Source organism: Sprattus sprattus (genome assembly GCF_963457725.1).
Source record: "Sprattus sprattus genome assembly, chromosome: 15".
NCBI lineage: Eukaryota > Metazoa > Chordata > Actinopteri > Clupeiformes > Clupeidae > Sprattus > Sprattus sprattus.
In genome coordinates, this window is record NC_137913.1 from 21,258,021 (window position 1) to 21,281,603 (window position 23,583).

A 23,583-nucleotide genomic window follows, 5' to 3' on the forward strand; every position below is an offset into this window, starting at 1 on the left:
TCCTAATTCCCCTGTTGTGTTGGGTAGCTGTTTTGATGAGGCCACTTCTGCATTCGTGTTAATCTAATGTTTATGTGGATTGGAAGCGGTGAACTGGATTCCGCTTTGATTTGCCATCTGGTTACCCTAGGCAAGAAGATAACGTAATACCAGAAATAACCTTTATAGCTGAAAAACGCCGTTGCGTTTGCCGTGATTCAGTAGGAAGGCCTACAGTAGCGTATGACTGATGATGTCACAGGTCATTGAGGTCTTGCATGTAGGTATAAATCAGATTTATGAAGAGACAAAAAGTAATAAAGGATTTAATAATTGGTAACGCGGTAGCCTTTTCACCAGCATAAACCACATACATTAGGGGCCTGGGTCTCTTTCAAACTAATTAATTATATCAATCTGGAGCAAGCCATGAACAACATCTTGCATTGCATCATTTTAATATATTGCAATGTTAATATATTACATATTAGTTTGCATTAATGATTAGGATTATGCACTTTTGTGGAAGCCAACGGTTATGGTTTGACAAGTTTATTTCATTCTACTGTAGTCTACACACAAAGAACGCATCGAGCTGATACGAGATGTCACCGAATGAACGCGCGAGTTTACGCCCAGGGAGTGAGGGCGGGGCTTTGGCATAACTGATGGTTCCTTAACAATTTATCCCTAAAGCTACTGGCAGCCAATATTCTTCATATTTGTACAGACCTACGACCTACACAGGAAACAAATGTGGGATCTTGTATATACATTACATTTATATTGCTGTTTGGTTGATCTCGCCTATAGCAAATAGCCTAGTCACAGGTGCATCCCATATTTTTTTCCTGTTACATTTGAATATTTTTGTCAAAGAATTTCTGAGTCTCGATCGCAGCCTTTTGGTCAGAATGTCGGATTCGGAGGACATGACGGAGTTTGGATGTATAGTCGATCGAATAACAAAAGGAGAGGTAAGCAATCTTGTCTAATCTCAGCTAATGTATAAGGCTACGCGGGAGTCGTGCCTGACCAAACTAGAGGATGCGCTGCTGGTCACAGCGATGCTGAGTCTTAGTCTATTAAAGGCATTTATTATATTATTCCATTTTGTTAGGAAATGTTTCATGAAGTGACACATCTTTGTTCAGACTACACCTACAGAAATGTTTCATAGATCAAATGTCTGCGTATTGTAGCATCGCTGGACACTGATAGTTCAAATATGATCGACGCCTGCCTCGCACATGCTGTTTACGGCCAGTCTTTCAGACGCGCCCCCATCTGAATTTGTCACCGGTTGCATTTACAGTGTTAAGTGTGTAGGCCTATATCGTGTTAATATAGATTTAAAAGAAACATGTTATTGATATGCATTATTGAAACTGCCTTGCATGGACCTGTCCAGGACTGATTGCAGGTGTGTCCTGTCACCAGCGGGTACCATCATGATGCTTGCCTTGTCGGTGGCGAATTTTAATCTTTTCGAGGAACAGTCTATGACGTTTTTTTCTGCTTCATCCTTTGTGCTTTGATTCACCACTGTATCTTGAATTCTGAGTGTTAAATATCGCAGTTGAGTCGCAGTTGTTGGCGTGTCATGTAGCCAAGGCCGTGAACACCCCTGTCGCTGTGGAAATTAAACTTCAATTCTAAAACTAATGACTTCTACCTTTGTCAGCTATCCCCTTCTTTTTTATTAGGGCCAAAGAAAGGCAACCTAAATGATTGTCTGATAGCTTGTCAGTAGCCTACCCGACAACATGAAGCTGACAGCGCTCTGATCTTGATCTGGTTTGTGTTAATTAACAATGAAACAAATCTTTTCCCTCCTAGTTAGCACACGTTTGATCATCAGCAACTTGATATCCGCCCCCCGCAACATTTGTTACTATGGCAATTCTGCTGTCTCCACCCAGTCTAGCAGCAGCAGGCAGAGCCGCGAGCTTCTCAGCCATTCAAGTGCTGCTGACTCACGTAGCCGGGCTCATCAATAACGCCAGGTCACGTTGGTTAATTCATTAGCTAGTCGTTGTCCCGTTGTCGTCGGGTGCCCCTCAACTCTTCTCAAGAAAAAGTTAGCAAGCCGCTGAACTACAATACGTTAATCATGTCTGCAGTGTCTCGACGTAGCTCGATGATGGGAAAAGATGTAAGTTGAGCTTTCCGCAGTATTCCAGACTTATTGATCAGGATGTGCTGCTGGTATTTTTTTTTTTTTTACCGAACCGTCTCTCACAGCCCGTTGTCTGCTTAATTTTGTGATTAGCCTTTCTTCATGTTTAGCTTGCCCGCTAGCTAGCTGTGATTCACTGAAATGATCAGGTTTAATTGTATCCAAAACTGTAGGGGATGTATCACTGTATTTAAGAGTAGAACAGATCTAGAAAAAACAGGGATAGTAGTGAATTGTATCGATATTTAACTTGGTTCACATGTGTCCCTACAGGACGGCACATCGTTGTTGATTGTTTTCGCCTGTGCGAAGGCACGAATGCATGTCGATGGTGTCATGTTCCATATAGACAGTGTAATTGATCCATTACGCTGTTGATCAAGCAATTTCAATTTATTGAAATTAGATCAAAACTGAAACCATTGGTCCTAGACTGACAACTTTGCCATGCATTTTGTTTACTTCTGCTTTGTATAGCCTAGATTCTCCATAGTCACGAGGAGCGGTTTTTAGTCGGACATCCACTAATGAGCAAATTTAACAAGCTCCATAAGTCTAACGGCCGTCTGACTATAACATTTCTGTCTAAGGCCAGCGGTATTTCTGTTTGCTGTGTCAATTGAATGATTGACCCTTCTCTGCATTTCAAGATTTAGCGTTACTAAACATAAAACCAGTTATGTATGTTACTGGAAGACCATACCTAAGTTAGTTCAGTAGTTTCATGTAACATTAGCCTAACCATTTCGATGCTGTTTTTCAGGTTCCAATCATTCCAATCAACATTGAGAGGGAGCTTATTTGCCCAATATGCAAAGAACTTTTCACGCACCCGCTCATTCTACCATGCCAGCATAGTGTATGTCACAAGTGCGTCAAAGAGTTTTTGCTCAGCCAAGAAGACTCCTTCAGCACCGACGGGGGGTCAGAATGCTCTAACCCGGGGAGTCCTCGGTCCAGAGTACCGTCTCCAAGCATGGAGAAGCTTGATCGGCTCGTACGATCAGGTAATGGCTTACTAACATGTCCATGTTAAAAAATGGAATGGATGTCTGTCTTATGTTGCGACATGGTATTTTATTGCATTTCAGGTTACTTTGAGTCAGTGGACCTAATTATGCTGTAGCCAAATAATTAATTTATATACACAAATGTACATTTATTTAAGGTGCAGTTCAATTACTTTTTTATGTCTTGAACATTTCGATTGTCCCTTTCTGAAGTGTTGTGATAAATCTGACAGTGAATTTAATGTATGATTTTATGTGTTCTTGAGAATGAGATCTGAAATGCAAATAATTGCCAGTATTGTGCATTAAGAAAAGCTAGCTTGTTTTTTTAGTATGGCAGAACAGCTTTGTATCCTGCTACACCAAATGAAATGGTAAAATAACTTGCTGCAATGGTAATGGCGGTGGTGGTGATGGGGTGGGGTGGGGGTGCCTTCCAAGCCAAGCAAAGTTCAGTGTCTAAATCACATCTATTGTTTAAACACTTGGCTTCTCTGTGAGCGAAATGCCAGTTTTTGGCAAGTCAAAGCCATTGCTGGTAATTGGGTGAAATAAACAAGGTTTTATACCAAAATCCACCATGATCATAGTTGGTGTGAAGGGCATAGTCATGGGAAGGTATGGATCTAGTTGATGTTATCTTTTGAATCATGATTAGGATTATGCTAAACAATCCAAGTTGTTTTCCATTATCAATAAACCAGTTAAGCTTGACACGTCACTTTTATTTCACAAATGAATGTCAGTGGCTTTGATAAGCATGCAATATTGTGCCACACAGGAAAGCACATCACTGCTTTTGTTAGCAAAGTATTTACATCTTCCTATTCTCTGTTAGGGGGCAGGGAAGTTAGAAGAGCTGGTCAGTACAGTTCCCTTATGTTCTTTTTTTTGTTTTTTTTTTGTTTGTCACTGCCACCATTTGTGTGTGTTATCAGGTCTTGCATCACATTTGTTTACATTTGCTGTCTTGTTAGTCTTACTTCACTTCTCTGTGTCTCTTGCTTGCAGCCACACTGAGAAAGTCCCTTGGAGGGAGAGGTAGATGTGGGTTCCAATGTTTTTCTAGCTGTAGTGAGTACAGTGTTTTTTAGACCCCTGTGAACGTAGACCCTCTTATACCGTGCTATCAATGCACCACTGGTGGTATCCTCTGGTGAACATACAGTAATCTGATGTGACTTGGTCCTTTTGTGGTCTACCCATCAAAAATGTCTACTGAGCAAATTACCTGGAAATAATACTTGTAGTTTAGTTGAGAGTAAATGAAGACATGTGCCTTTACATTGTAAATAATCTTGTGAACTGTGTAAACAGATACCCTATCTGTAAAAGCATGTGAATTTTACTTGAGGGAATAGAAGATTCTTGTTCCTGAAGACTTGAGTTACAGGGACACTTTTTTTGTGGTGAGGGGAGGGTGGGCGAGTGGAATGACAAGTGAGAGAAGTATGGTGCGTGTTGCCAAGGAAATGCTCCCGGACTGGAATCTCAGGGCGCTCTCGGTTAATAGAGACTGGAATGCCCCCTGGGATTTCTTCAGTTTGGCTCCTTGTGTATTGAGCTCATTGTAAAGAACAAACAGTTCGAGGCGAAAAAAACCCTGAAGGTTTTCAAAGGCAGCCAGCGACCAACGCTTGGTCTTTATCCAACACAATAGGAGGTAAACAAATTTCTGGGTGTAGTCTATTGGGCTGTCCGTTTCTATTGTCATCTTACTTTACTGAGGTAATCTTCCTAATCGAAATTCAGAGGCTGATGAATATGTATGGATCAGTTAGTGCATGTTTAAGGTAAAGCAATAGGGCTAAGCATGTCAATTTATATATAGTGTAATATGCTCAGTAGACATTTTGAAGAAACAAGCAGTGGTGTTTCAATACCCCTCTTACCACAGAACACATGTATGACCCCCTCCTCGATGTTGTGCCCGTCACTTCTCCCGATTAATAAATAGATCCAGCTTTAATTTGGCCATATTTGGACATTTAACACAAGGCGCTGGCCATTTTTGTGCCCTCTCCAAATGTAACAGGCAAACACTGTGATAAACCAAATTAACTGCTGGAAGCCCCACAAACTGAGGCTACACACCATGTGTGGAAAAGAGAGTTTTATAGGCAAATGATTGATGTTTCTCTCGTCATTTGAAATTGCTAATGCTAATAGCCTTGCCATTAACACTGAGAGCACACCCTGTTGCATTATCATGACTCAAAAGGTGTTGTTGATGATGTGGTTCCGTAGGAAAGACGCGCCCTCCTCAGCCTATGCCCCCCCATCCGAGAGCCCTTGTGATGACTCGTCAGTTTCTGAGCGCCTGAGCGTACCCCCCCTCCCCCCTTCCCCCTTTGCCGACATTCAGCCACCAGTCTCACTGCGGTAGCAGCAGGTCCTGGCGTGTGCGTGTGTGTGCGCGCCCACAGCCTCCTTCTCCTGCCGGTCAACCTGCCTGCCAGCTCAGCAACCCGCCTTCTTCTCCCTTCCCTTCAGAGCAGCGAGACCCGTCCTGTTCCCGCCGCGTGGTCTAACGAGTCCATGGCTCTTTCAGTCCCACAGCCCGTCACCCCTGATGGTTAGGTCGTTTGTCCGCTCACCCACTTCCATCAGACGTTAGCCCAGACCCCAACATCCCTGTTCATGTCCACACGTCCTGCTGCACACCCTTCCGATTCCATCCATACCCGTCCGGTCCCCGCCACGTCACTGCCACCCTTCACTGCATGTTCACCCACCAGTGCCTGCCCCAACCTTGCATCCACTGACCACTGTGGTTTGACGTGATGTAGTACAGTGTGACGCCATCTTTCTCTGGTTGTTCCTCCATATCTGTGTCCTTTGTGTGCTTGCTTATTAAGTTGGCCTTCTTTTGCTCTGTGTTGCGACTGCTTGCATCTGTCATGCAATTTGGTGTCAAGAATGCTTTCTTTCTCCTCGGTAGAAATGCTCTGCCTTGTGAGTGACTCCACTAGATATTCTAGTTCCATCTGTGGTGGTTAATCTATATATATACATATATACAATGGTGTACATTGAAAGTAAGTGAGTGTTACATATTGTACATTGAACTGGACAAATGGTGAATCCTTCAAGCTGCAGGAAACAATACAAAGGACATCTAAAGTGTGCTGATCTCTTTTCTTCCCTGTGAAGATTAGCTCTCTCACTTCTCAACAATCTCATCTAAGTCTCTAGCTAATTTTAGATTCCAGCCATAGGTTAAGGCTAGTGTTTTGTGTAACTTCCACAACACGCTAGGAGTTTCACATGTAATGTTAAATCTGGCACAGCACTTTTAAGCATTTTTACAGCTCCTTTTTTGTAAAAGAATATTTTTGCTCCTTTATTTTCTCATGTCCAGGTCATTGTCAGCACTGTAAACATACTCTATCTCTCTGTGCAATCCTTTTCTGAGTGACTCCAGCTGTAATGTGAGCTGCCTGAAATTGACTAGTCTCATCTCTTTGTCCTCTGTAGGTCACTTCTTCTCAGGTGTGTGTTTGTGTGTGTTATCACAAACACTTCTACCTCTTTGCTAATTATCTTTCCCACCCCCGACACCGTCCTATCGAATAGGGTCCATCTCCTCGCCTGGATGGAGGCGGGCCTCCGTCACTCCTCGCATCACCACCTTCCCGTGCCCGGGCTGCCAGCACGACATCGACCTTGGGGAGCGGGGCATTAGCATGCTCTTCCGCAACTTCACGCTGGAGAACATCGTGGAACGCTACAGGCAGGCGGCGCGGTCCGCCGTGGCCATCCTGTGCAACGTGTGCAAGCCACCCGTGGTGCAGGAGGCCACCAAGAGCTGCATGGACTGCAAGGCCAGCTACTGCAATGAGTGCTTCAAGCTGCACCACCCCTGGGGCACGCCCAGAGCCCAGCACGAGTACGTGGGGCCCACCACCAACTTCAGACCAAAGGTAGGGTGCTGCTCCAAGATGAGAAGAACTGAACTTTCTTTGAATGTATTTGGAATTGGAGGCACTTGGAGGCGGTTTTATGTCCTGGGATAAACAGGATACCTGTGGTATTTATTTTTTGCTTCAATAAAGGCCTGCGTGGTATGCCAGTGACTGTTTGATGACAGTGATGTTGATATACAAGGACTGTTGAAGGTAAGCTGGCTGTGTTGGCGGAGTTAACATGCAGTTGATATTTTTCCTAGGTTCTGATGTGCCCTGAACACGAGATGGAAAAGGTCAACATGTACTGCGAGGTGTGCCGGCGTCCAGTGTGTCACCTCTGCAAGCTGGGTGGTTCCCATGCTAACCATAGGGTCACATCCATGAGCAGTGCCTACAAGATCCTGAAGGTAAAAGATGATACCCACTGGCTAGCTGTTAGCTACAACAGTCCTGGAGTTTCTTGATAAATCTCTAGATGTGTGAGATCGATGGCTATTGTTGAGGATGACTCTGCCTTTTCAGAATCCCATCTGCAATTAATCGGTGTGCTTTTGTAGGTCTTTGGTTTCCATTTTTCAATGCTTAATGAAATATTGAGTTCAGGGGCAGTGCCTTTGGTGGGCTGCTATGTGCCCATAGTATCGGGTGGCGTTTCAAAGGGTTCATGGTGAAGTGCTGCGAGTGTGTTTGTCAATAGCAGGCTCACCTCTCCTAGCTTTTGATACAGACATCAGTCACCTGATGACAACAACACGAGGCCCAGGAGGCCCAGGATGCTGTGTCCTGCTCTGGCAACCCGATCGCACCATACACGTCCCCAGCATCTATTAATATTTAATGGAATCATTTGTACCAATAATAATATTATCTGCCAACAACCCTATATCCCTCTTGGCCCACCAAAGGCATAATGAATGAAAAAAACAGGAACTCGTTTTGGAAAGGGGTTTACATTTTCCATCATGAACACATGTGCTCAGATGGACTCTGCCTTTATGCCAACAGGAGAAGTTATCGAAGAGTATCCATTACTTAATCAGCAAAGAGGACCAAGTGCGGCATCAGATTTCTGATCTGGAGGTGTTGATTCATCAAACGGAGGTAAAGCAGCTTCATGTCTCCCTCACTGGTTGGAAGTGGTTCATGTGTTCGTCTTTGAACAACACGTGATTTCTTTACACAACATGTGATATCTTTGCCTGAATGGGTTGAATATTGGTCTGTATGCTTTTAAATATGCCATAGAATATTCTGATTTATGTAAGACTCTGAAATATTCACCTTTCCATTGATGCTTATGGGAAGGGAGCAACCCAATCCCAGCTTCTGCTTCCTGTCACTGATATTGATATTTAATCCAATACATTGTTGTGGTGTGATATTACTGGATGTAACCCAATTCTCCACGCCTCTGTCACAATCTTTGCCATACATGTTATGTAGGAAAGCGGCCAGCTAGCCGAAAGACGCGCCAATGAGCACTTTGAGCGTCTCTTCGAGGCTCTCCAGGAGCGGAAGACTGACATGCTGCGGTCCATAGAGGAGTCGAGGAATATGCGCCTGGGCAATCTCCGTGGGCAGGTCGAGGAGTACCAGGGCATGCTGGAGAACAGCGGCCTTGTTGGATATGCGCAGGAGGTCCTCAAGGAAACCGACCAGTCCTGCTTTGTGCAGACGGCCAAGCAGCTTCACATCAGGTTTGCCCCGTTCCTGGACATCGTCCTCCGCCTCCCTTTGAGATTTTATGTGTGTGCCCTAGAGGCTTACACTAGGCCAGTGTCTCAAGCCTGAGTTTGGCCAGTGTCAGGACAAATGCACTTAAGCCTTATGGGTGGTGTGTCACACAGGCAGATTTGAATGGCAAAATCCGTCAATGTTGTTTTCCATGCACAAAGCCTGGTGGCTAATTGATCTCCATTAGTCAGAAAGCTGCTTTGTCCATATAGCCAGCAAGTGTTGACAGCTTCACATAAATAACTTTCCCCTGCATTTCCTAATGTTGACAGTCTGTTTTCATTTATGACCTATTTTTTGCATGTATGCATATAAATCAGTTCCTTGAATATTTCATATAAATCAATTCCATATAAATCCATATGGATTTAATTATCATTCATTCATTCATTCATTCATTCATTCATTTATGCTTGGCCACCAATGCAAACCGTGTTCGCCCTTTCTTCACAGAATACAAAAGGCCACTGAATCCTTGAGGACGTTCCAGGCCTCAGCCAACCCCTGCTTTGATGAGTTCCTAGTGGACACCTCCAAAGAGGAGCTCATGCTGAAGGAACTAACGTTTGGCGGAGGTATGGTCCAACCATGTGGCCCTTTTCCATTCCTCACCCCTATAGCCCCTGATTGACACTTTCACTTATTCCCCATAAGCAGCTCACTTGGCTCCAACCAGAAGCCCTTTAAGTGAGTAAGCAGTTTATGTGCTGAATATACTCTGGGATTTTGGCACGGAGAACCTCTGTGTTGCGCAATAGGCACATTCCGTTACCTGGGGGCATTTGAGAAAAAAGATTAACCTGTGGCTGAAACGGTTTATGTTTTATTAGATGTTTGTTTGTTTTGAAAACTTTTGGAGTTCCGTTTGTTTTGGAAATGTTAGATCAGTTAATGGCTCCAAGCTCCTGGTAGACCGTTTCTGCCAGCAGGTCGCTACTTTCCGTTGGGTTTCCATTGGACAGAGAGGTAAAGCCGATCTATCATTAGCGACATCATAGCTGAGCTGTCCTCACTAGTGAGGGTCAGGCCTGTTCAAGTGGGCTCCATTACCATGGGAATGCAGCAGTGGTCCAATCAGATGGGCTGCTTTCTTCCCCACAGCCAGTTTAAACTGACCAGATTAAGAGCACTGCACGTGGCCTAGACCCTATACACGCTGATCTGTAAGCTGTTGTTGACTTCCGAGAACAAGACACGTCAGAGAGAGAGAAAGCAGGGGAGGGAGGGAGTGGTGTTTAGGCAGATTTGTCCTTATAGAAAATGAAATGTTGTGAAAGGGCATTTCTAGTAGGTAAAGGTAAAACAAAAATGATTCTTGAAGCACTTTGCCAGTGGGCATATTGTCTACTTTCCCAGTGTTTTAAATGTCATTACTGCTGTCAGGTCTGTCACTACTTGAAGGATTTATTTTGAAAAGTTATTTGCAAAGGCTGGTGCATTAAGTTAACTCACACAGTGAAACAAAGAACATTTTGTTAGTTTTTTTTCCTCAGGGATTATTAGGAACCACAATTAGTCAGTAGAAAAATGCATCATACTCCAAGCCTTAGTCCCCCAAGGCATTTTATGGCAATTTTGTGATATCTCAAGAGCCAAAGCAAGCAAAGCAACAAGCAAGAAAAGGTCTAATAGTTTAGCTTCCATTATGCAAGATGGACACATTTATGTGGTTGACTCTGCTTGGGCCTGCTCAAAACTTTGATAATAATTCCATGCTAAAATCTATTAACTCATTTTCTTGCCACAAACCCCCCCCCCCCCCCCCCCCCCCCCCTTATATAAATTGCCCCAACTGTCAAACCTAATGAAGATTACAGATGCCATGGCATCGAGCTGATGGATCAATGCAGATGCTTTTAGTGCTGTGTGCTGGACGGAGATGATGCACTCTGCTTTAGGAGGAGATGTCTTGCTATAATTTAATTGACCAGAGGAGAGGGGGAAATGGCAGACGATGCAAAGCTGCCCAATGCTTTTAATGTGGATGGCTTTCCCTCTCACCATTGTGATTAGAGTGGGTTTTAAATGGTGCTTTTCAGAACTCCTGAATCGACCTTTGGATGTTTTCGTTACACTTTTTCCGGTCAATATAATTGTTTTTCTTAAACTCCCAACGCCATTCTACACACACACACACACACAATCCCCTCCACCCCATACTGTGGGTGCAGCCAAGCCGCATGGCCACTTACTTGCTTCCATTTAGCTTCTTGCCTCTCCTGGTGTGATCGGTGCCTTGCTTTTCAGAGGCAAGAGTTACGGGCATCATGCCCAGTTACTGGGCACTCGCCTTTTTCCTCTGACAGTCAGTGAATCGTTTGTGACAGGCAGAGCATGATACCCCCCCCCCCCCCCCCCCCACCTCTACAGCCTAGATACATTCTCATGCCTGTGACAGCAGCGAGTACTGTGTCTTCAAGGAACAAAGGCATGTTTCTCTGCGCTCATTAATCGTCCGTGTAGGCATATCCCCTGTTGGGTGACTTATGTAAATTATTTTCAGCTTTTCCGTGTTAAAAAGAAAAATGCCAGGAGGGATGGTAGAGAGTAAAAAGGTCCTTTCCATTTTCTAACTCAATAAACAGAACATTAAATTAACTAAGTGGCAATTCTAAAACGGCTTAATTTACTTCAGTAATCATCAATCATGACGCTAAGGTGGATACTCTGGAAAGACACCAAACCATTAACCCTCCCCAACTTGTGTAATACATTTGAGAGTTCTCTCATTTGCACCCTTTTTGATTTTGAAGGACTTACACCAGATCCCTTTTGTTCCTTTTTTTCCTCCTTTGTCTTTCTTTCATTTTTCAGTTCCAGACCCACCCATGATTGACCTGACCCGCAGCTGCGTGTACAACGAGGGCCAGATCCACTGGCGCCTGTCCGAGGACACCCTCCCCACTGACCACCACGTGCTGGAGTACCGCAAGGTGGCCCCCGGGGAAGAGAACTCCTGGCAGGCCTCCGACCCCATCTACGGCTCCAGCACTGTGGTCTCAAACCTTGACAGTGACAGCAACTACTCCTTTCGGGTCAAGACTTACCGCAACACACTGTGCAGCCCTTACTGTCCCGAAGTGAACTTCCACACACCTCCGGCTCCCGGTAAGTGCTGGCTGAACGGGTGGAGTTTTAACATTCAGTCTGTGTGCCAGGGGTTCTCACAAGGAGAGGTCGATAACAGGACTGGAATGGGTAACTCGGGTCACTTAATGCAGCGGCAAACGTCTTGATTAGAAATGGCGTCACCACCATGACTGTGAAAGATCTGACCTCTGGGTCCTGACCTGATGGGTAGCGATGTTTGTCTTTAGCCCCTCACTTATTGATTTTGAGTCCTTTCTGACCAAAAGTGACTTTTACACTTGATTAGCAGGCTGAATCAGCAGGTTAGAAAGAGCTGCTTATGCAATAAGAAGTCATGGGAGGCCAAGATGTTGGGAATTTATTTGTTTAGTTTGGCTCGTGCCCAGGCTGCTTCTTTAGTACAGCACACAGTGCCATTGTTGCCTTGTGGATTGAGTAGATTAGCTATTTTGATCCCCTGCTTAGTCTGTCTGCGTTTAGAGCAAAGGTCCAGTAGGAGGAGGGGGTATTGGGGAGGCAAACGGCTAAAAGTGCATCTGATCAGCCCAGGTTATCAGCCGTTTTCCGCCACACCCAGTGCATTCATCATTTTGACTCGTCTCCTTTGTGTGATGACAAACAGACGTCCTTTGATTTTCTGTTTGTGCAGACAAACAGATTGTGTCTCGCCTGGACTGAAGCACTGCACCTGTCATTCTGCCTTTTTCTATGAAACACTCCAGATCACAAATGGTTTTCACAGTGTCTGGCGGCTCGATGTTTGGCTGCCAACTTCAACCGTAACAAGTAGCCTACACAAGCAGTCCTCATTCATCAAGCATGTTTTCTTGTACGTTTGTTTTGCGACTGTTTATTGCTTTTTATGCCTCATTAGTCCTAACTAAGGCAACATTGGAGTCAGGCCCACTGTAAATGAACGGCGATTCAGGTCTGCATTCCAGTGTGCTTTGAAACGCGTAGGAGACAGTGCGTGCTGCGTTATTAATGAGCTGGAATTCTGGGTCATTTCGGTGCCGTGGCAACATTTATTTTCTGCTCGTGGAACGTCTGCCTGCCAAAAACGGCCAGCATTCAGGCTGCTGTCGCAGGTCTTTGTCCTCGATTAATCTGGGGGAAGTTTCCAATGCAGAGCCAAAACAGGGCTCCCTCAACATATCGCTACCTTCACAGCTTATAAAAAATTCAAATATTTTGATATTTTGCTAGGACCTATTTTTAACCCCTCAGATTCACCAGCATGCCTTTTGAGGTAAAATACAGAGCGCGCAGTGTGATTCATGTGTATGAGTCGGCAGTACATCAGAGGGTAATATAAACTGAATCAGACATATCTCTGCGCTCGGTTTCTTGCTATTTTTGGCCTAGGATTTTGCATGTTCGTTTCATGTTACCCTAGTTTTGCATTATCCTTCCCCCAGGACACAACATGGAAAAATGTGCATCAGTAGTATATTTGCATAGCCTGAAGGTAATCCAGTGTCCCTGTTACACTACTTCCCATCTGTGCTATAGCACCCTCCAGTGATGAAAACAGTCATTGCATGTTATACTGAAGATCCCTCAAAATGTTTTGTTTGAACTTTCAGTAAAAGGTTTACCAGTTGCTGTAAACTAAATTGAACTGCTCTTTCACTAATTTGTTGATCTAAATATTTCTTTTTAACCTCTCTCTCTGTCTCTGGTTCTCTCCTCTCTCAGTGTTCGGCGTCTTGTTTAATGACAAGTGTGGCTTCAGCCCGGAGCGGCTTGTGCTGAGTAAGCGGCGTGACTCGGTGGAGAGTGTGGCCGGCATGGCCTACCTGCTCCAGGCCGAGCGCGTACAGACCGGCAGCTACATCTGCCTGGACTACATCATCGGTGACCCGGGCATCGCTCAGGGCAAGCACTTCTGGGCCTTCCGCGTGGAGCCACACTCCTACATGGTGAAGGTGGGGGTGGCATCTGACTCCAAGCTGGTGGAGTGGTTCCATAACCCCCGTGACACCAGCAGTCCCAGGTAAACACAACTGAAGGGCTTGTGATCAGCAGGCGCTGGCACAATGGGCAACTGTATACTCTTGCAACCCTATTGAAATGGGTGCTCGACCCCCCACCTCTGAAGATTCACCCAGTAGATCTGGTTGCGGTCCTCCAATACTTCCAAAAGTGCTTAACTCTCTTCTTCATCCATCCTCTGTCTTAGGTACGACCATGACAGCGGGCATGACAGCGGCAGTGAGGACGCCTGCTATGACCTCTCGCAGCCTTTCACGCTGATCACCGTGGGCATGGGCAAGGTCTTCATCCCCAAGGCTTCGCTCAACGCCACGGCCACCTCCACCTCCGGTGGCAGCGGCGAGCACCAGGCCAGCCGTGTGCTTCCCATGCCCGCGCGCATCGGCGTGTGCCTGGACTATGAGGCTGGCCGTGTCTCCTTCTTCGACGCTGACAGCATGCGGCTGCTGTACGAACGGCAGGTGGACTGTTCCGGAACCATGTACCCGGCCTTCGGCCTAATGGGGAGTGGCGCTGTCCACCTGGAGGAGTTCATCGCCACCAAGCGCCTTACCTACATGTGAGCGGGAGAGAGGGTCGAGCGGTTAGGGCAACCAGCCCGACCGCTTGCCTTGGATATCAGAGCTCTCCTGACGCCCATGATAACTCTTGTTCTAGTTTATCTGAGATGTTTTTATTTTTTGGTGGTGTGGTTTAGTTTTTTCCATTCAGGTAATTTTGGACGTTAATTATGTTTATTTTTTAATCACTTCTGTCACACTACAACAGTCAAGTTGATCCTGGGAAACCTTGCTTCTAATGCCTATGTGCCTTTTCTTTGGGGGATATGGGATACGTAGAAGGTGCTCTCTCTGATTCTAGCCACCTTAGCATTACTGCACAGTACTTCCACATGGGGAATCTCACCACAAAAGCAGCACAGATGCACGTCTTCTAAGTAATACGAATGTCACTGCTTTCATTTTCTGTTTGCTTCAGAACTCACCTCTTATATACAGAACATGAATCATTTCAGGTAAACTTGAATTCAGTAACCACAACACATCATGCACTAATGTTATGAGCACGTAGCACTACTCACTGAGCAAGGTCTTTATGGGCCTGCTGGTGTCCCCATTTTGTTTTGGTACAGACACACAAAATCATGTTCAAAAGTCTTCAAGTACCGATTGTTAAAAATGGGGAAAAAAACTTACTTTTATACACATTTCACTGCATGCGTTTTGTTTTTGTTTGGGTGTTGGATTAAGCACAGCCACACATTTCAACATATTTTCAACACATTATGTATCTATTGCACCTACAGCATAAACCTGTTTTATTGTGAATGTATAACTTGGGCACGGATGGCTTTAACATCACTGCTGTGTCTTAACTGAGCAAAAAAAAAAAACATCTGTAAACCATGTGCAGAAAAAAAATGCTGGACCCATCATGCAGCATCATGATCGGTATTGCCCTGGAGGCTCTGATCGTGGATATGGCCTTTTGTGATCTAATCACACACTTGTGGATACTGTAAGCAGGTGAACCAGGTCGCTGGCTGAAAGGGTCTTTTTTTTCTTTCTTTCTTCTTCAGTGATCGGAAATAGGATATTCATTTCAGTGTTTTCTCAGGTTTTGGCCAAAAGGGCCTCATGCTACCTACCTCCTGTGAGCACTGGAAAAACGTTCTAACACGCCGATTCATTTTTATCATCACTGTAGAGAAATGTAACACTTAGCCATTGAGCTTACTAAGTCTGTTAATGTATATTTACTCGTTCTCACATACTCAAGCTTGTTTGGTGAACAGATAGTTAATATGCTCTCGAAGCACCAGTCACTCGTTGACTCTGGCAGTAGGCAGATATTAATCGTTATTGTTTTTTTGTTTTTTTCAGAACCTATTATATTTCTCAACTGATAAATCAATCTAGAGGAATTTTATTTTAATTGATGTAACAAGAAAAACATGTTATCATACAAAACATGTCTGAATCTAGAGATCATTTTAGTGTAATTAAGTGTCGCATAATTTATGAATTCATTTAATTTTCAGTGGATGTTGATTTGACACACTATGTACTCAATATTCAGTGTATAGTCTTTAATTTATTTGGGTGTTGGTATAACATGGCAATGCGTAACTTTATGATCTGCTCAGTCATTCCATTTTGTACACACTCAACTTCGGCTTTTGTGTGGAATGAAAAAGTAAATCTATGCACATGGTTCGTGCATGTGTGTTCGTTTAGTCATTCTTATTTTCAGTGTTGCTTTGTAATTGAATGTATGATCGTTCGGGGACAGAGGTTACAAGGTACCAAATGTTTTAATGAGTTTTAATGGGTGTGTGTGTGTGTTAATGCGTTTAATGGATCATGTTCTTGGAAACGGTGGTAGCAGCTGTAGTTGGGTGGTAGTGTCATGAGCTGTATTGAGCTGGTGTTGCTAATATATGAGGGTATGTTTTTAGTTTTCTGTGAACATTTTAAAAACTTCATATTCTGAGGGTGCCCTATCTAATTAATCAAGCTAGCACTTTATAGCATGTTTGCCACTTGCCTCAGTACAGGTTTGTGTGGAGTTTTGGTGTGTGTGTGCAATATTAGAGCATAGGAGGTGGTACTGCTCTCTGTGAGTGTAATGCTTTAACGAAAACGAGAAACTGTTCTTCACTTGTGTCAACCTACTGTATGGATTTTAAATTTTTGCTGTTTGGGGTTTTATATAAAAATAAATTGCCGTGTTTCTAATTTTGAGCATACGTGTTTGCATTATTGTTCACAGCACTCATCTCTAGCAGTGCCGCCTCTGCTTTTGTGCAAAATTTAAATGACTGGACTGCAGATGACCTGCTGGAAGGAAAAGATGGGCATCGATGGCTGATTTCATAATTAGACCACGTAACAGTCTATTATTATGCCAGACGACATTTTGCACCTGCTTTCTCCCAGAATTCATGAATGTAATAGAACATTTAATTTGCCATCCATTTTTTTCTCTGTAGCAGCACAAAGCCTGATGGAAGAGTGATGAATCAAATGCATAAAGAATTTGTGCCCTGAATTATAAATGCCAAAGGCCATCTGCATAAGTATTGTGGCCCATATTTGTTGGAGTACCTTAATTCTGCACACATATTGTTAACGGTCAGGCTGCCATGCTAAATTACATCCACACCATCAAACTCAAGGTCTGTTTTATGCTCCCATAGTCTTGCCAGTCTAGAGCCCCAAATTAATGGCAAATGCAACACATCGTATTATGGATATCTGCTACAATATACTGAAAATACTGTAAATACTTTAATTGGTGCTTTTGTCTCATACTTAGCACAATATGTATGTATACATGATCTGAGGTTAGATTAAATGGCTTCATATGTAATCAGATTCTTTCCAGCAAGTGTTCTTACATTCAGTCAGGTGTTGGAGTTTCAGCAGTTCTCCTTCTCAAGTAGGTCAGTCAAGTCCAGACCTTTTGTTGGATGTCGAGAACATTCTGGTGTTCTAGATTCTCCTGCCTGCACATGTTTTATTTTCAGATATTGTAACTTGGAAAGCGGCGACCAACTTTGACAGGTAATCGTTTAAACTGAGCTCTTAAACAAGTAAATGAGGACTCTACCCTTAAAGAAAGGGCACAGAAGTCACATCATGGAATATGAATGATTACTGTGGAGAATATTTCTCCCGCATAACTATATAGTGTCTTATCTTTTTTTCAAGTGACCTAGTAAGTTTAAGCGTAGATTGCTTTTGAATTATCACTATCTCGAGGTAAATATGTTTGAGCACAATAATTTATTCATCATGTGTTTCCCTAAAGGTGTCTTATTTATATTTGCTTGAGTGTGATAAACTACGATGTGTTATTAAACATTAGCTTGATTTGATTGTAAAATAAATTATGCTTCTGCCGAATGTCCTTTCAATATCATCACGAGTTAGTCGTTTTAATATTACCACATTTGGTCTCAAATCACTACAGCGAAAATAATTGTTAATACAGTCATAGTTCAAATCATATACAGCATAAATTTCTACCGAAAGGAAAACAAGTTGCATCGTGTTAAACCCCCTGCAGTTCCAGATCCTTCCACTAGATGACTGCCTATACTTATGCGAGAACATGTAGTGTTTCTCAAGTGACACACATACAGATATAGCCTAACTTTCAGGCTTGTAAACTGTGTCTTGGCTAATCAACAAATTATGAACACCTTCAATCATTTTTTTGCATTAAAAAATGTCTGTGCCCTAGCGTTTTGATATAATTGCATTTCTTCTTTTAATGTGATGCCTAGAGCGTCAATATGTCAGTTTGAGTAACAGATGCAAGATACTTGTGATCTAATTTGCTCTCCCTGATGATTTCTCTATTTTCTTTGTTTTTCTTCATCTGTAGCACTGAACAAGATAAACAGCTCTGAACAGTTATATTTTGGTACACCAAAGTTCTGAAAAACCTCAGGTGACCTGAACTTAGGTGAGAAAAGTACTTCAAGAACCAAAATGTGTTCATGTAAGACCCAGTTCCTTGAACCTCACACTTTGCTTAGTGCTACCTGTTTGGTTAGCCCTTAATTTGCATTCTGCCATTTCTCAGGTAAAGTACAAATTTAGAGCACAGGGAGTATGCTGAGATGCAAAACAACATTGCCCCAAAACAACATTGCCCAGTGGGGGTAGAGGTTGGTATCAGGTAAGGATTGGAGGGTTCAGTCTTGAGGTCTCCATTACTTAGTGACAACTGATCTGCAAAGAGCTGAATGCTCTATGTGTAAGCAGGTTAACGATGTTGCTTCTGCCAATCCTGTTCTCTTGAGGTCAGCGATTCTAATGACGGAGCGGACAAAAACAAGATATTCAGGGTTTAAGTGTAATCTCTTAGATGACTGTAACGCATAGCATATAAAATACAATGAAGAATAATTCAGCCTCTGATAAAATAAATTGACTAGAGTTGTTAAAAGCTTAAAGGACAAACACAGAACATCACAAAACATAAGCATAGTTTCAGCATGAATAAATATTATTTCGCTGTGAGATTACTTCTGGGAATACTATTGCTGGAATTGTGCCAAAAACACACCCACGTGTATCTCTTGCATAATGCTGACATTGTATTTCGGCATAAGGGCATTTTAACCTTTTGGACCAAGTCCAACATCAGCACACCTATTTGTGAAAACTACTGTAGAAACACAAACTGAATGTCAATATGACCCTTTTCTTTGTCATGCCTTGATTTATCTGAGATTGTATCTCCTTTCATTGGCTACACACATGCATTTCGATAACGTTATCATTAATGGTAACATACATTCTATTTAGTGACGTAGGCGGTCAACTAAGGCGGATTCTCTTGAGCTGTTGTTTCATGTGTTGTTCTACAAATAATTAAAAGTAGCGTAGGCCCTGTATCCTACACTTCAAGATGTATCTTGATTGATGGTAAGATAATTAAATTCACTTAAATCTTAAATTATGCCTACAATTCAATAAGGTAGCCTACAATAAATATTTTTACTCTCCACTTTCACCTGCTACCTGAAGACCTCATGACGACAGAGAGGGCTGGTGCTGTGAGCGTGTAACGCGGAAGAGGAGAGAGGAAGGAGATTCCACGTCATTTGAGGTGTGCTGTACGACTGAGCAATGGCTTGAATTGGGATTCTTGGAATACAGAAGAGTCTCACATGAAATATGTCTACTACCTCTGCGGGTTCCTGCGCGTTCAGTGTTAGTACATAGACACGACTGAATATCTTTGCACTTGCTATCTTTGCTCCTGATAAAGAACTGGAATTCTGCTGAAGGTAACACTGATGTTTTCTCAGTCAGATAGCGGTTCTATCATGTAGCTAGCTAGGTTACCCGAGCTTGCTAGCCGGCTATTGCAGCTAACCTCTCAGCTGACATCCCCGTCTTGACACCAAAGGGCTACGGTATATTAACCGAAGCTGTTAAGATCAATCTTGGTGGTGGCTATGATTTTACTGTTTTACTGCCCTTAGGCGGACCTTTAGGTTTAGCATGTAAAAGAAATGCATGAATTACAATTTCACACGGTAGTCAGCAATGCTTATATTATTATAAGACTGTGGCGAGCTAATCAATTATTGCCTTGATACTATTCCATTTGACAGCGCTACTTCAGCACCATTAGCTTTAGCTAGCTTGTTTGGGCTAGGCAACGACTTGACAGGGGCTGTTGACAGCACTAAACGTTCCACCTTGCCAGTCAGTATTCAATTATCTGTCATTTAATGCTAACCACCGAATATTTACATTCACTTGGTGTGGTCTTAGTCTTGCTAAAGGAAAAACTAAACTATGCGAAGCGATACATTTAAATGCCCTGTCAGTTGTAGCACTGTTGAGATGCACGTGAATTGATTGTATACAAACATGTACTCAGTAATTTAAAACGTCGCAACGTTTATTTTAGGGATAGCAGTATGACAGCAGTTAAAAAAACTCTTCTCATGGTACATTTCCATCAAGCGTTCTTTCTCATGAGAGTCTGTTAAGTGATTACAGGCAGTGATCACTGGTCATAATGCCGACCTGCCTTTGATTTAGTGAGGCGTTGCCCCCTCTACATTTTCGGCTTATTATAAAGCTCTCTGGCAATTGTGAAGGGATAGTAGCCCTACCTAAAGGAGTGATCAAATCACAGAACATTCCATGGACTTGTAGAAGCAGGCTGGGGCTAGGTTTGTTATTCTTGAGTGAAACACCCAGACTTGTCTTTCCAGCTCAAGTAAATAGATGAACACATGTTGTCTTTGGGTCTGAGATGAATCATTGAAGTTCGGTTTGGAATTTAGGTTTTGCAGTCTTTAACACTGTAGCATGGGCTGGCATCCCTTACACTTGCTGAACATGTGGACAATCAGTTACTACCTTGGTTGAAACAAATCCAGTTTAATAATGAACAGATTTGAGGTTTAAATTAAAATGAGGATACATAGCCTTAAACATTTAGACTCATGAAATGTATTTATGGTGAAGTATCAGCTGTGCTATTCAAAGAAAGAAAAACTGCAGGCAGCTTCACATAATTCCATTTAGGATTTTGTGTGCAGTAACTTAAGCGTGCAGTGTTGATCACGTGTTTGCCTTATACTCCTGTCTTTCTATTCCACATATAATCTTTGTAAGGCACACTTGGACTTGATCAGTGTTTCGTAGGCAGTTGGAGGAATAGATGTAAAGGCCGGTAATCTGAAAGAGCAGGAATCTTGGGACCAATCTATTTAGCTTCAATGTAAATATCAATTAATGAAACTGATTGTTTTTCTGTTTTCTGATATTATATTTACTAGCATTCGTTGTGTTTGTTTATTGACTGAACAGCCTGTTTTTTTGTTCTATAAGGATGAAAGGATTAACACTTGCGCTTTCAAGTTTATCCAAGCTCACATGGAGTGTTCCTACTGGCTGCACCAATGTAAACAAAGCTGTTCACTGCAGGCAAACTGCTTCTACTGAGATTATATGCCGCTTTTAAAAGGAGAAAGCGGTGGAGAACATAGAACCAGGCACCACAGCATGAATACTTTTAATTACTCTTATGCACTGTAGAAGACTTAGAACATTATATGTTTTCTTCTTACAGTAAGACCCTTATTCTTGTATGCAGTGAACTCTAAAGTTGTTTGTTGTTGTTTATATGTCACAGACTGACTGACTCCTCTAGAACCCTGATGGGGGAATCAGGGCAGCGGCGCTCCACCCTCGTCTCCCGGCTCCCCATATTCCGGCGGAGTGCCCACAAGAGGCAGGAGTCGCTCCCGTCCTCCCCCTCGTCCGGTGGTGTAGGCAATGGTGTCCACACGTCGTCCCCGTCCAGCACCAACTCCAGCTCCAGTAGCACGGGCAAGCGGCGCAGTCTCTTTCGCACACCCTCTATCAGCTTCCACAGCAAACGGAGTAGCGAGTCACGCAATGATGCTGCGCAGCTCTCTCTGGACGGCTGCGGCCAGGCATCCGAGGTAGCTCTGTGCCAAGATGGCGGCAACAGTGGCCAGACCAAGACGCGGCACTTTGGGTTCGGTGGGCACCGGAACAAGAAAATCACGCGCTCGCAAACAGAGGACTTCGACAAGACCGCCTCCACCAATAACAACCGTAACGTGTTCACCAACTGCATCAGCTCGGGGACGACCGAGGGGGACGACTCAGGCTTCCTGGACGACGTGAGCAGCAAGCGCTCCTCCAAGCACAAGAAGCAGCTGCTGCCCAAATCCTTCTCTGCCCACCACCGGTTCTCCAGGAACCATGCCCCGGAGCCCGTCCCCGTCCCGCCGAGTAAGCCCCCGGAGGGGACCTGTGGCCTGGGCACGCCGGGCTCCTGGCCAGGGGAGCTGGGGGTGGAGAGCTCCCTGCAGTCACCCATGCTCTCGGAGGACCGCACCACCGCCATTACCCCCTCCGAATTCGTCCATGTCACGGAGGACTCAGTTTCAGAGGTGGACGCCCTGCCGCCCCCGAGTCCCGCTGCTCCCCTGGACCCACTAGCTGAGAGCGCCCTGCCTGCTCTTCTACCTACCTCACAGGTGTTCTACACGCCCTCAGAACCTGCTGCGGAGAAGCCATCACTGCCAGACGCCAACGCCAGCACCACCAGCACTGCTCTAACCCAATGCGAGAGCATCATAGCTGCCACTAACACCGCAGCCACCAACACCGCAGCCACCAACACCGCAGCCACCAACACCGCAACCACAACCACCAACACCGAAACCACCAACGCAGCTGCCGCCAGTAACGCCACCACGGGTACCACCACCGGTACCACCACCACCGACACCACCACGGCCACCAACGCCGGCACCACCACCACTGGCACCACCACAGCCAATGCCGAGCCCCCCCACATGCAGACAGAACCTCAGACTGACCTGTCGGAAATCAGTGAAAGTGAGCCGGGGCTGGAGCTGAGCGAGGAGGGGAGCTCCAACCCTGAGCCCAGAGAGAGGAGGCCCAAAAACACTCTCCTCATGCAGGAGTCCCGGAAAACCAGCCGCCTGGAGACCAGGCAGGGCCACCTGAGGAAACCAAACACAGGTAACACCTGAGATCAAAAGGCTGGGAGTGTGGGTGAGGGGTGCGTGCATACTTCCTTTTAATGCTTATGACTTTTTAAAGACAGCTCCAGCCAAACATCACTCCTCTGTTGTCTTAGAGGAGGTTTAGACAAAGGGAGAGGCCAATTTGTGTATGTTTTTATACAATTTTGCATTAAATGACATCAACCTAATTTTATATAAATAAATATATATACATTTATTTTAAGGCATTTGCATTTAGTCACTGAAACCTGGGAGTCGAACATTTTTCTTTCACCATTTAGCCTTCAGGAGTCTTATTAGTCAAATAATTCTATGCTGTGCCAATCACAAACTGAAAGGTGGTAATGTTAACAAGCAACCAGGGCAAGTGTGTGAAGCCTTCATGCATTTTATCAAACCCTTCCTGTATGTATAAATAATTTAAATCAGAGATGTGCCAAGTGCCAGAGAAAAGCATTAACACCATCTTTGACCTCTGTCAGGCAGTGTCAGTTGACTGAGCTCCTATCGTCATTTAGACACCTAACAGCCTGGGGGAAGTGAAAGTTCACAGTGTTTGGCTCATTTGCTTCCCTCGCCTGTCGGCTTCCCTTTTCTCTTATCTGTGTGTCTCTGCCTTTT

At 44.1% G+C, this 23,583-nt stretch overlaps 2 protein-coding genes across 2 annotated transcripts in view; both read left to right on the forward strand.

Moving 5' to 3' along the window:
- Window positions 1–893: 893 nt before the first annotated feature.
- On the forward strand, window positions 894–14,458 carry trim36 (tripartite motif containing 36; the record flags this gene model as incomplete). Its single annotated transcript, XM_080852400.1, has 11 exons — window positions 894–956; window positions 2,922–3,165; window positions 4,180–4,209; window positions 6,745–7,091; window positions 7,337–7,483; window positions 8,082–8,177; window positions 8,520–8,773; window positions 9,264–9,385; window positions 11,625–11,918; window positions 13,599–13,896; window positions 14,083–14,458. The coding sequence occupies 11 exons, from the start codon at window positions 894–896 to the stop codon at window positions 14,456–14,458; spliced, it is 2,271 nt and encodes a 756-aa protein (XP_080708526.1).
- A 7,136-nt stretch (window positions 14,459–21,594) lies between these two features.
- ccser1 (coiled-coil serine-rich protein 1) overlaps window positions 21,595–23,583 on the forward strand; it is a gene marked incomplete at both ends in the record, with an annotated part of 66,733 nt that continues 64,744 nt past the window's right edge. Inside the window, one exon of the mRNA XM_080852920.1 lies at window positions 21,595–22,957. Within this exon, the coding sequence (XP_080709046.1) occupies window positions 21,595–22,957 (1,363 nt within the window). The remainder of the gene's footprint in view (window positions 22,958–23,583) is intronic.